The sequence below is a fragment of the Trachypithecus francoisi genome, unplaced genomic scaffold, assembly GCF_009764315.1.
Source record: "Trachypithecus francoisi isolate TF-2019V2 unplaced genomic scaffold, Tfra_2.0 Lachesis_group0, whole genome shotgun sequence".
Lineage (NCBI taxonomy): Eukaryota > Metazoa > Chordata > Mammalia > Primates > Cercopithecidae > Trachypithecus > Trachypithecus francoisi.
The window spans coordinates 144070019-144083281 of NW_022681453.1; the positions used below are offsets into that span (position 1 = coordinate 144070019).

A 13263-nucleotide genomic window follows, 5' to 3' on the forward strand; every position below is an offset into this window, starting at 1 on the left:
GTGCAATCAAACTTTTGGATCTTTTCCAATTTCCTGGTAAAAAATGGCATCATGTCCTTAAAATGTTTGTGGGTGCTCTTTATATATTAAATGCACCTTTTACATGTATGAAGAATTGCAGGTATTTTTCTTTTTTCTTTTCTTTTTTTTTTTTTTTTTTTTTTGAGGTGGAGTCTCACTCTGTCACCAGGCTAGAGTGCAGAGGCGCAATCTCAGCTCACTGCAACCTCCACCTCCCGGGTTTAAGCGACTCTCCTGCCTTAGCCTCCCGAGTAGCTGGGACTACAGGCACCTGCCACCACGCCTGGCTAATTTTTGTATTTTTAGTAGAGACAGGGTTTCACCATGTTGACCAGGATCATCTCGATCTCTTGACCTTGTGATCCGCCCAACTCGACCTCCCAAAGTGCTGGGATTATAGGCTTGAGACACCGTGCCCGGCTGCAGATATTTTTCTAACTTTATTTATCCCCGGCTTTATGTCAAATTATTTTTCCATGTAGATTTTTAAAAATAGTTGAATTTATCAATTTTTTTTACAGCTTTAGGAATTTTTGTCACAGTTAGAAAGGTCTTATTACTCAAGATGATTGAAAAATCTCCTAAAATGTAAGAAGACTTAAAGTTTTCATGATTCAATTTTTCCCATTTAAATTTTTAAACTCGTTTTAGACTCGTTTTTAATTTCTCCTGCTGTAAGGTAAAAAGTAAGGCTCCAGTTTTTTTTTTTTTTTCAGGTGACTGCTTGGTTAATCCAACACTATTAATAATTTATCTTATTTCCCCACTCCACCTCCACTGATGTTAGATGTCACTTTTACCATACACTAAATTCTTGTATGTATTTGAATCCATTTCTATGCTTTCTATTTTTACCTTGATTTCTCTGACTCTTCATATGCCAGTACAATCCCGTTTTAATTACTGTAGCCTTATATTAAATTCTAACATCTAGTAGGTGAGTGCTCCCTCATTACTCTTCTTTCCCAGAGTTTTTCCAGCTATCCTTGCCTGCTTTCTCTATATGAATTTTAGAACCATCTTGCTTACATAAACAAAAAAATCTTGCTGTTATTTTTATTGAGATAATATTAATTTCTAGATGAATTTAGGAAGAATTGATGACTTGAAATAATTTTGAACCTTCCTTCCAAAGTTATGATATACCTGCCACTTGTTCAGCCCTTTTTTTATGTTTATTGATTGTATTTTTATGTTTATGTTATACAGCTCTTACACATTTCTTGTTAAGATTATTCTTTCTCTCTTTCTCTCTCTCTATCCCTCTCTCTTCACTCACCCTTCTTTCTTTCTTTTTTTTTGGAGACAGAGTCTCACTCTGTTGCCCAGGCTGGAGTGCAGTGGTGTGATCTCAACTCACTGCAACCTCCGCCTCCAGGGTTCAAGTGATTCTTGTGCCTCAGCCACCAGAGTAGCTAGGATTACAGGCATACACCACCACATCTGGCTAATTTTTGTATTTTTAGTAGAGACAAGGTTTCACCATGTTGGCCAGGCTGGTCTTGAACTCCTGACCTCAAGTGATCTGCCCGACTTGGCCTCCCAAAGTGCTGGGATTACAGGCGTGAGCCACCACACCTGGCCAAATTTATTCTTAATACATTATCTTTCCTTTTAAAAATGCAGTATTTTCTTTTATTATATCAAACAGACAGATTCTTGCTATGTTCCCCAGGCTGGAGTGCAGCGGCTATTTGCAGGGGCAATCACAGTGCATTACATCCCTAAACTTCCGGGCTCAAACTATCCTCCCATCTCAGTTTCCTGAGTACGTGGGATCGCAGGCACATGTCACCATGCCCAGCTTATTTGCTCACTTATTGAGGGGGTTTGAAATATTTTCCACCAACACTAAGTGGGGGTTGAAGGAGGTAACAATGGGAAATTGTTCTAAATAACATAAAGGCAAGGATTAAAGAAAATACCAACTATATTGTGTTGCTACTCAGCAGATTCTATTATAGAGAAATCGGAAGAGAAAGCCACAGAATGATTTGCCTACACATTCATCTCCCTGGTGCAAGTGGGTATTGTTCTGTACCCTGTGGCAGGATTATAAATACTGCCAGAGAACAAGTACACAAAGTTGTTATGGGAACCAGAATGTTTCAGCTCAGAGTTATTTACAGAGAACTTTCAGGATTATCACATTCAATAAAATCAACTCTTGTTTTGCTTCACCCTGTGCTAGTGCATCCCAATCAAATATCTATTTTTAAGGTTTTCTTCAATCAGCTGTACTTATGTAAATAAGAATTCAGGAGTCAGTTGATGGGGACCACATCACAGAAGTGTAATTTATAAGTAGCATTTTTGTATCACGTGCTTGAAGCTTGTCCATACTTGCCTCAACCATTGTCAAGTTTGCTGGTTTCCGTAATATAGGAATAAGGTGGCTATTGACTACTGCCTTCAGCAGATAAATATTTCCTCCACTGTAGCTGGTGTCTGTGTTGCCTGGTACTGTGGCACTGTGGGACTAGGCTCTTCACATTCTGCAACTTACCTTTGAGGCCAGACAGTGACCGCTGCCTCTGGCTATTTTTGTCCTTAATTGTGAACTGGAATTTTTCCAGCCATCCAGGAGGATCTTTGAAAAAGTTGGGTATTTTTTGTTTGAAAAGGTAATTGTACAATGAGGATTTTCATCGCTTTTGAAGGATCTTTTGAACCATTTGATGTTTCAGCAGATGAAACTGTGGAGGTTGTCAAGCTGATGATAAAGGTATGTACTTCATTCCCAAGCCATCAAAATATATATTAATTTTAACAGTGCAGTGCATTTAAAAATGTACAAAGGGTAGAGATGCTATTGGGCACATTTTCAGCAAAAACGGAATGAAAACTATTTGAAAATACTATTATTTGCTTACACAATAGATTTATAAGAAGACAGTAACTCTGGTGGTGTTAGACAAGAAAACAAAAAGAGCCAGTCAATTCCTAAGAAAACAAAAACAAAAGTCTGACTTCTTTTTACGGAATGTGTGGGTTGTACACAGGCCAGATAATATTATTGCAATTCTTCGTAAAAGGACAAAAGCAAGACACTAACTTCAGGCTATGTAAGTGGGATATGCCAGTCATCAGATAAATGTCTTATGTGGTGAGCAAACAACTACAAAGAACCGAAGGATTTTGGAAGCAGAGAGGACTTTAGAGAACTTGTGAGCTATGGCTTCATTTTGCATTCAGGAAAAACTGAAGCTCAGAAAGTTTGACTATCTTAGAAATAACTTGTGTACAGTATCTTCCTTATAAATTTCATGTAAATGTTCACTCTAAAGTAAAAATTAAGCAAAATATTTAGTTTCTGATCATCAAATATTTAATTTGGAGACGGTCATTCCTACTTGCTAAGCAGCATTTACTGAACCATAGTTACATGATATTCACATTATTATGATGTCTGAAATCTAAATCTTGTAACACAAGGGACCTTAACCTCTATGTTTTATGAATCCCTTTGGAAGTCTGGTGAAGTCTATAGACTGCTTCTCAGAATGTCTTTAAATGCATAAAATAAAACAGATATAATAGAAATGAAATTTGTTATATTAAAATACATTTTCAAATATTAAAAAGCCCAAATGTATGATACAGTGACATGTGGACTTCCTAATTAACACATTAACTAACAAGTTCTAGCAGCTCATCTAATAACTATTGTATTTTCAAATACAGATTAGTAGAAATAATATTTTGAAATATATGCAACAACTATAATGTGATATGAAAACATCTGTGACTGCGATTGGTGTCAGTCACAGGTGCAGCAACTACTCCTACTTTAATTAGCTGCCTACATGTGTAATTGAAAGAAAATTTCAATTTCATTTAGAGTTAATAAAATAAAGATGTAGTTTCTTCCCATCTAAATTCTATCCATAAACGTTTTGGAAGTTCTCTAAGTTAAGAACCCCTATTTAATACTTCTTCCGTTTGTCCCAATTATAATGCCCAGAGGAAAAAAATGTAAAGGGAAAGAGAGTACATTTCTGGTCTAGTAATGTAGAAATGTACTGTTTTCATCATATGCTATTGATTTTTAAGGATTATTTCCACATTCCTCTCTCTGAAGACAAACAAGGCAGGCGGTATCTGGAGTTAATGTATGCTGGAGCCGCTCTAAAGGACAGTTGGAGTCTTGCTGATGTTGGAATATCTTTCTGCTCAACTCTCAAATGCTTTGTTAAGGTATGATGGTCAGGGTAACATTTGTCTAAGATATATATCTCATTTTTAATAAAGTTGGGGATAAGTTAACCAAAATAATTCCATAACTTAAAAAGAAATTGTCTCTCTTGCCTTCTCCTTACTTTCATTTGTATAACGGGTCTTATGCATGCTTTGTGCTATAAGGGGAAGTAAGATATGGAGAAGGGATAGAGTTGCCCCCTTTTTACTCTTCTTCCTCTTGCCTCCCCACGCCCTTTATTGCCTGCCCAGTCCTGCCATCACAGAACCAATATGAAAACAAAGCCAAGGGAATTCCAGATCTGGAATTTGATGTGGGAAGAAGAGCATTAGATCATTTCAATGGGGCCACAGTGATTACCAGTAGTGGAATGAGGAAGGAGAAGAAATTCTCAGTAGCAATAAGAATGAAAGGGAATTTTCTACATCCAAATCCATCCAAAGTAGCCATTCCAATTAGGTGTACATGCAATAAAGATTTTTTTCATTTATAGAGGGTCCTTAATCAATGGTGCTTAACTTAAGATACACAGTTGGGCTTTAAGAACCTAAAAAAACCCCTAAAGTTGTAATATAAATAAAATTAATGTGCCTGGAGATTTTCTGAGTCTAAGATCCTGTATGCACAACAATTTTTTAAAGGAATGAGTGGTCCAAAGAATTTAAACGCTGCTGCTCTAGGGAAGAAGTATTATCCTGTATTAGTGCTTTACCGTATATAAAAATATGAACCTTAAGAAACTTAGTAAAGTATACATTCTCCACTAAATGGGTCACCAAGTTTCTCATATTTAACATTTAAAAAAATTATGGTAGTCAAAGTTAACTCTTTCTTTTAATATGTGTTAGTACTTGACTAAATGGATGTTTAAAAGTAATACTCTGGGCCGGGTGTGGTGGCTTACACCTGTAATCCCAGCACTTTGGGAGGACAAGGTGGGAGGATCACGAGGTCAGGAGATAGAGACCATCCTGGTCAACATGGTGAAACCCCATCTCTACTAAAAATACAAAAATTAGCTGGGCGTGGTGGCACACTCCTGTAGTCCCAGCTACTCGTGAGGCTGAGGCAGGAGAATCACTTGAACTCGGGAGGGGGAGGTTGCAGTGAGCCGAGCTCGGACCACTACACTCCAGCCTGGGCAAGAGTGAGACCCTGTCTCAAAAAAACAAACAAACAAACAAAAAAGGAATATTCTTCAATATTTATTATTAAGTAGGAAAGACAAGTCACAGAATAATGATCATTGGATCATCTCATTTACGTAAACAAAAGACCATATTTACAAATGTTTTTAATGTTTTCTTTTCTCCCTCTTTTACTCAGAAAATGGAAGTATAACATTACATTTCAAAGCAGACCGAATTCCAGCCATTTCTTAATGTCTTCTCTTTATATCTGTAAATATATTTCCATACTATGTTTTTGGTGCCGTACAGGATCAGCTCTCTAAACTTTCCCAGAATTCTGTAATGCCAATCATAAGGTTCAAGAGTTTTTATTGTTTGCTTGCTTAGAGATGGTAGTGTAAGTTCAACACTAACATTTGAGCTGACTGGAAGAATCTGATGGCTTTTCAGGGATGTAGACAAAGTTTTTAACAATATAGATAGGATAGTTTTATTTAACTAAGTTATTATACAACATTTTAAAATTTATTTTTTAATAGGTAGTATGTTCACATGGTTCTCAATTCAAAAGGAACAAAAAGATACACAGTAAAAGTCTCCTGGCCAGGTGTAGTGGCTCACACCTGTGACCCAGCAGTTTAGGAGGCTGAGGTGGGTGGATCACCTGAGGTCAGGAGTTCGAGACCAGTCTGGCCAACATGGTGAAACCCCATCTCTTATAAAAAATACAAAAATTAGCTGGGTGTGGTGGGCACACCTGTAATCCCAGCTACTCAGGAGGCTGAGGCAGGAGAATTGCTTGAACCCAGGAGGCGGAGGTTATAGTAAGCTGATATCACACCACTGTACTCCACCCTAAGTGATAGAGTGAGACTCCGTTTCAAAAAAAGAAAAAGAAAAAACTCTCCCTCCTCTGGCCCCCAGTTTCCCTCCCCAGATGCAACCTATGTTCACAGTTTTACTTACAAAAAAATTTCCTAAATTCTGCCAATAAAGCATCATATATCACAGTGATGCAAGCTTCACGCTGAACTCTTTTACCTGAAGTTTTAAACTGCTAATTCTATAAATAGAAAGCAGGGGTAAAAGAGGTTATTCAATGCAACCAACCTGAGCAAGATGGTGAGACCCCATCTCTACAAAAATATTTTTAAAATTATCCAGGTGTGGTGGTGTACACCTATAATCCCAGCTACTTGTGAGGCTGAGGCAGGAGGATCAATTGAACCCAGCCTGTGCAAGAGAGTGAGACCTGTCTCAAAAAAAAGAAAGGAGTTTATTCAAGAGAGTCAGGGCAGAAGTCACAGGACTGGACAACACACAGAGTTTGATTAAAAATTCTCAAGTTCCCTGAAATTTTATGAATTGTACTCTTCATTCTGTCCAGCAGAATCACATTTAGAGCATATTCCAGGCCTGAAAGAGTACAGTCATACCAGTTCTATCATGCTTGATCTATCTCAGGTTACCAAGGCTGATTTCCAAGTCATGTTAGTTGCTTTACTGAATAATTAAATATATATACATTTAAGTAGTACCTTTCCTACTTAACTATGTTTAATCATGTTACTTTGTGAAAGTTAGTTTGCCTTGAGAGAGATAGAAGATGCCACAGTAAGGGAGGGAATGAATCCCTGAAGTGCAACTCTCTAGCATCTCTAAATTTTGGTACAACTTAGAAATATCATAATGTGAACCCAAAACTTTTGTAAAGTTCAAAAACTTGGCAAGTAAGTGGTTTTTCTTTCTAAAAAGGTACAAGTAGATATTATGTCTCACGAAATGAATCCAAAATAGTTGGCTTCTTTATAGTGCTCATATTTTTGTGTGCTTACAAGGTTCTGCTTGTGTGAAAAAGAGGGAAAGACACTGGATAAATACAGAGATTATCTACTGTGAAATACATTCTTTAAATAGTCCGTACTTTTTCCAGCTTCCCTGTATATTATGCTTTTCTTTTAATGGTAATATAGACATATTTGGAAAAGAAATGGAAATAGGGGTAATATAAGAATAGTGGGAAAAGAACATTGTATTCTCACCACTTCTATTCAACATAGTGTTGGAAGTTCTGGCTAGGGCAATCAGGCAGGAGAAAAAAATAAAGGGTATTCAATTAGGAAAAGAGGAAGTCAAATTGTCCCTGTTTGCAGGTGACATGATTGTATATTTAGAAAAGCCCATCATCTCAGACGAAAATCTCCTTAAGCTAATAAGCAACTTCAGCAAAGTCTCAGGATACAAAATCAATGTGGAAAAATCACGAGCATTCCTATACACCAATAACAGACAAACAGAGAGCCAAATCAGGAATGAACTCCCATTCACAATTGCTACAAAGAGAATAAAATGCCTAGGAATCCAACTTACAAGGGACGTGAAGGCCCTCTTCAAGGAGAACTACAAACCACTGCTCAACGAAATAAAAGATGACACAAACAAATGGAAGAACATTCCATGCTCATGGATAGGAAGAATCAATATCGTGAAAATGACCATACTGCAGAAGGTAATTTATAGATTCAATGCCATCCCCATTAAGCTACCAATGACTTTCTTCACAGAATTGGAAAAAACTACTTTAAAGTTCATATGGAACCAAAAAAGAGCCTGCATTGCCAAGACAACGCTAAGCCAAAAGAACAAAGTTGGAGGCATCACACTACCTGACTTCAAACTATACTACAAGGCTACAGTAACCAAAACAGCATGGTATTGGTACCAAAACAGAAATATAGACCAATGGAACAGAACAGAGCCCTCAGAAATAATACCACACATTGACAACCATCCGATCTTTGACAAACCTGACAAAAACAAGAAATGGGGAAAGGATTCCCTATTTAATAAATGGTGCTGGGAAAACTGGCCAGCCATATGTAGAAAGTTGAAATTGGATGCCTTCCTTACACCTTATACAAAAATTAATTCAGGATGGATTAACGATGTAAATGTTAGACCTAAAACCATAAAAACACTAGAAAAAAACCTAGGCAACACCATTCAGGACATAGGCATGGGCAAAGACTTCATGATTAAAACACCAAAAGCAATAGCAACGAAAGCCAAAATTGACAAATGGGATCTAATTAAACTAAAGAGCTTCTGCACAGCAAAAGAACCTACCAGCAGAGTGAACAGGCAACCTACAGAATGGGAGAAAATTTTTACAATCTACCCATCTGACAAGGGGCTAATATCCAGAATCTACAAAGAACTTAAACAAATTTACTAGAAAAAATCAAAGAACTCCATCAAAAAGTGGGTGAAGGATATGAACAGACACTTCTCAAAAGAAGACATTAATGCAGGCAACAGACACATGAAAAAATGCTCATCATCACTGGCCATCAGAGAAATACAAATCAAAACCACAATGAGATACCATCTCACATCAGTTAGAATGGCAATCATTAAAAAGTCAGGAATCAACAGGTGCTGGAGAGGATGTGGAGAAATAGGAACACTTTTACACTGTTGGTGGGACTGTAAACTAGTTCAGCCATTGTGGAAGACAATGTGGCAATTTCTCAAGGATCTAGGACTAGAAATACCATTTGACCCAGACATCCGATTACTGGGTATATACCCAAAGGATTCTAAATCATGCTGCTATAAGGACACATGCACACATATGCTTATTCTGGCACTATTCACAATAGCAAAGACTTGGAACCAACCCAAATGCCCATCAATGATAGATTGGATTAAGAAAATGTGGCACATATATACCATGGAACACTATGCAGCCATAAAAGAGTATGAGTTCCTGTCCTTTGTAGAGACATGGATGAAGCTGGAAACCATCATTCTGAGCAAACTATTGCAAGGACAGAAAACCAAACACCACATGTTCTCACTCATAGATGGGAATTGAACAATGAGAACACTTGGACACAGGGTGGGGAACATCACACACCGGGGCCTGTCATAGGGTGAGGAGAAGGGGGAGGGATAGCATTAGGAGATATACCTAATATAAATGACGAGTTAATGAGTGCAGCACACCAACATGGCACATGTATACATATGTAACAAATCTGCACGTTGTGCACATGTACCCTAGAACTTAAAGTATAATAAAAAATAATAATAATAATAAAAGAACATTATATTAACTTTTCCTTCTTTGGAAAACAACTCTTATGGAAGCCATAATCAATATTTTCTATGGTATATACCTCTAATTTCTATTAATACAAGAGTCAGTCCTGACCATTCATTGCTGATGCTGTTGCATTTCACTGTGTTCCTATAAACAACGGCATGAGGCACTGCAAAAGTCTATGTTTTTGTACAACATGCAGAGGCACTATCACTTTTGCTCCCTTCATTTTAATCTGTGTTATCATGGAAACGATTGCTTAAGTTTTGTCCACTGTTTTCACCCAGTGCTTAGAATAGTACCTAAGACACATAGTAGGCTGTACATAAATAGATATTAATAAATGAATTGATAAGGGTTTGAGAGGTAAAATATGGAAACTAACAAGATGGTATATGATTGTCTGCAATTTATAGCAAGGTACTGAGATGCATTTCAGGGATCCATTCCCTCCCTTACTGTGGCATTTCCCATTTTTCTCTACTGTTAGGGCAAAGTTCTCCCCAGTATTTTTGGCTTTTCCCCTGACCAACATCAAGGTTCCTAGTTGGAAGCAGCAGAAACAAAGCCTAGATAATTTAAGCAGAAAATAAATATTGAAAAGCTATTGAGTAGTTTTCGGAAGATTGGAGGATCAGTCTTAGAGATTATGCAGCCAGAAACAACATCTAAAGCATGCCCTGGAACTAATCTAGGAAGTTCACCACTACAGACAACATTGAGCCCTCAAAGCAGGCACTGGACATGGTGCCAGCCCTGCTGCCAGGCAGGCAACTTCAGAAATGCCATTGCCCACAGACTTTCCTGTGTCTGTTGCTTCTCTGCCTTAGTGGCTCCTAATTCAAAGTGGGGGTAGATAGGCAGGTCTGATTGGGAGCACCTTGTCACATGTCCATGCCCTACTGCAAAGGGGGCCACTATCCAGCAGGTTGTGCTTTTCAGAGTGTGAAGTGGGCTCAGCCTCCCTAGGACTCCTCCTGGTTTCCCTGCCTCCTTCTATAACCAGACTTGTACCAACCAAGTGCTGGGGTCAAAACATAGTTAATCCCTCCTGACATCCCTGGAATGTTGTGAAAAGCTGTGTTATGCTGAGAATGACTGTAGTACCATTGAGTAGACGTCTATCAGATAAGTTAGAGAAGTTTGTACTATCTTGACAAGTCTAAAGTTGATTCAAAATGATAAACATTTTAGCTTTCAAAAGGTACTGTTAATGTATAAACACCAAAATCCAGGAAATATATATGTGGTTTTACATTTATGTATTTTTATACACAAAAGTATGTATAAACATGTTTCTTTAAAATTTACACATGAAAGCATGTTTCTTAAAAAATGGCCCTCTTTTCTAAGATGAGCCATTAAAAAAGGTATGAAAAGAATCTGGTGAAGAAAGGTGTTCCCATTCAGTGTCCAAGATTCCACGGATAATCTCTCCAGAATGACTACCACACAAGAGGAGAAGTTTATGAAGACATCTCACTGGAATTCATTCGGTTCAACAAAAACAAACATTATTTCCCCTTTTGTTCACTCTGGAATAGTTCAGCAAGCTTCTGCTTACTTAGGGCTGTAACTCCAAAACAGCAAAATATAAAAAAGCACAACTTGAGAAAAAATAGATCAGTACATTCAAAACTTTCATTAACTTGTTTTCCTTTCAGTAGGTTCTGTTTAGCTTTTCCTTTTTTATTGTTAAAGTACATGTATGAATGTACAGTAAGTTAGCATTTGTTTTTTGAAGGTAAGCATGGAATTATTCTCATGAAATAGAATGTATTTGTTTTTATTGAAAAGTAAGATACTTTGTGTATATCTCTTGTGTTGGTTTGTTTGCATCTCAGTTTGTTTATAAAGGAAAAAGTCGAATTTTGTATATGTTCAACAATGATTTGTGTATGGTATTATTATTTAATAGCATCTGACTTCCTTGGGTGTGACTGACCAGCCTTCTTTGATTCAGAATACCTGGGGAGGAGTATCACGTAGAGAGAGAGGTAGAGAGATGCCTTCTCTTATGTGGATAAGGTGGGTTAGCAAGTTGCTTTTAATTGGCATCTACCTATTCCCTCATCATACCACCAAATGAGGAAGTATTGACAACTAATGTGCCTCACTAGAACTCAAAATGGGTTTTCCCATAAAAACAAGGTTTATACAAAGGTGAATATGCAGAGTTTAAAAAGTAAAATGAGAACTACATTATGGATTAAAAAGGCCTGGGATGTCATTCAACATTTATTATTTATGTGATAAAAAGTTCCTGAATGCTAAGAAAAATGAACAGACTCTGCAGGTGTTAATTTGCTTGAGACTTAAGAATCTGGCTTCATTAATAATTAATAATATTTTCTTCCTTGCACTTTTTAGTTTCATCTAAAGATTGCCAGATCAGCTGGGCACAGAGGCTCACTCCTGTAATCCCAATACTTTGGGAGGCTGAGGTGGATGGATTGCTTGAGGCCAGGGGGTCCAGACCAGCCTGGACAACATAGCTAGGCCCTGTCTCTACAAATAATAATTTAAAAAGTAGCTGGGTGTGGTGGCGAGTGCCTGTACTTGGGAGGCTGAGGCAGGAGGATTGCTTGAGTCTAGAAGTTTGAGGTTATTGTGAGCTCTCATAGTGCCACTGCACTTCAGCCTGGGCAACAGAGTGGAATCTGTCTCAAAAAAAAAGATTGCTAGATACTTTGCAATTCTCCCTTATTACTTGTTCCAGAGTCAGTTATATGTATACTAAGTCATAGATGCTTATCTTTATAGATATAAATATATGATTATTCATATTCTGAGAAGCTTCTTTTCAACTTATCTAACCTCATACACCTAGTTAACTTAAGAGTGACTTGAGAGCTGGGAATGGAGGTGAATTCTTTCCCCAGCTACTCAGGAGGTGGGAGACTGCTTGAGCCCAGAAGTTCAAGATCAGCCTGGGTAACATAGCAAGCCTTAAAGACTCTTAAAAAAAATTTTTTTTTAAAGAGTGACTTAGGACTCTGTTATTTTGTTTGCATGTTATTCTATTTGCATTTATTTTGTTATTTGTTTGCATTTAATTTGTTATTTGCATTTAATTCTAAATATGAATAAGGAATTTTTAAAGAAATAAAAAAGAGCTATTATATAAAATATAATTTTTCTCTCTTTCCCACAATCTTTTTATTCAGTTTTCATAGGAATTTCTGCCTGCCCATAAATATTATCTACATTAGCTTGAACAGATACTTGCTTTATGGAACCATAGGAAAGCACGGCATGGCAAAAGTGAAAGGGTGAATCCTGTGTCCTTTAAATTTGTATTTCATGGGTTTATGAGAAACTATCACGAAAAATTGTTCTAAGCACTTTAGGCTTAGTGGGCAGCTCAGCTTGCTGATCTGGCTTTATGCGCAGCCACAGAGGGACCGAACCTGTTCCTAATCACTTCAGTCACTGAAATGGGCCCTAGATCAAAGTACTGTAGCCTTAAATTTCATCAGTAACACCACTCCTCAAAGGCTTTTTCAAAAAGGTCTGCATGTTCACCATATTACTGCTATGTGTTATGTGGGAGGGGAGAATGCATTTAATGTATTATAAGTCTGCAGGAGGCAGGGGCCCCTGGAGGAACCAGGGAGGGATTCTGATGGAAAAAATAGAGGAAGGAAACAAAGGAGGGGCAAGACAGCATTGACAGGTTGGAGCCCCCTGAAGAACCTGGAGGCCAGATACCAGGTTCTGAGAGAGTCCTGCAGTCGTGGGCATTCCGTGATAGCGCCATGCACTGACATCTGCCAACCCAACAGCAGGCCATTGCAGAAAAATATAAT

General features: G+C 37.7%; 1 protein-coding gene across 2 annotated transcripts in view; it reads left to right on the top strand.

Annotated features, from left to right (window-relative positions):
* The first annotated feature begins 2193 nt into the window (after positions 1-2193).
* The window catches only part of ANKUB1 (ankyrin repeat and ubiquitin domain containing 1), a 30752-nt gene continuing 19682 nt past the window's right edge, over positions 2194-13263 (top strand). The window contains exons 1-2 of one of the 2 annotated variants that reach the window (XM_033212342.1): positions 2194-2746; positions 4075-4218. In XM_033212342.1, coding sequence (XP_033068233.1) covers positions 2657-2746; positions 4075-4218 — 234 coding nt within the window. In that variant the 5' untranslated portion in view covers positions 2194-2656. The remainder of the gene's footprint in view (positions 2747-4074; positions 4219-13263) is intronic. The other variant, XM_033212343.1, reaches the window with a different exon arrangement.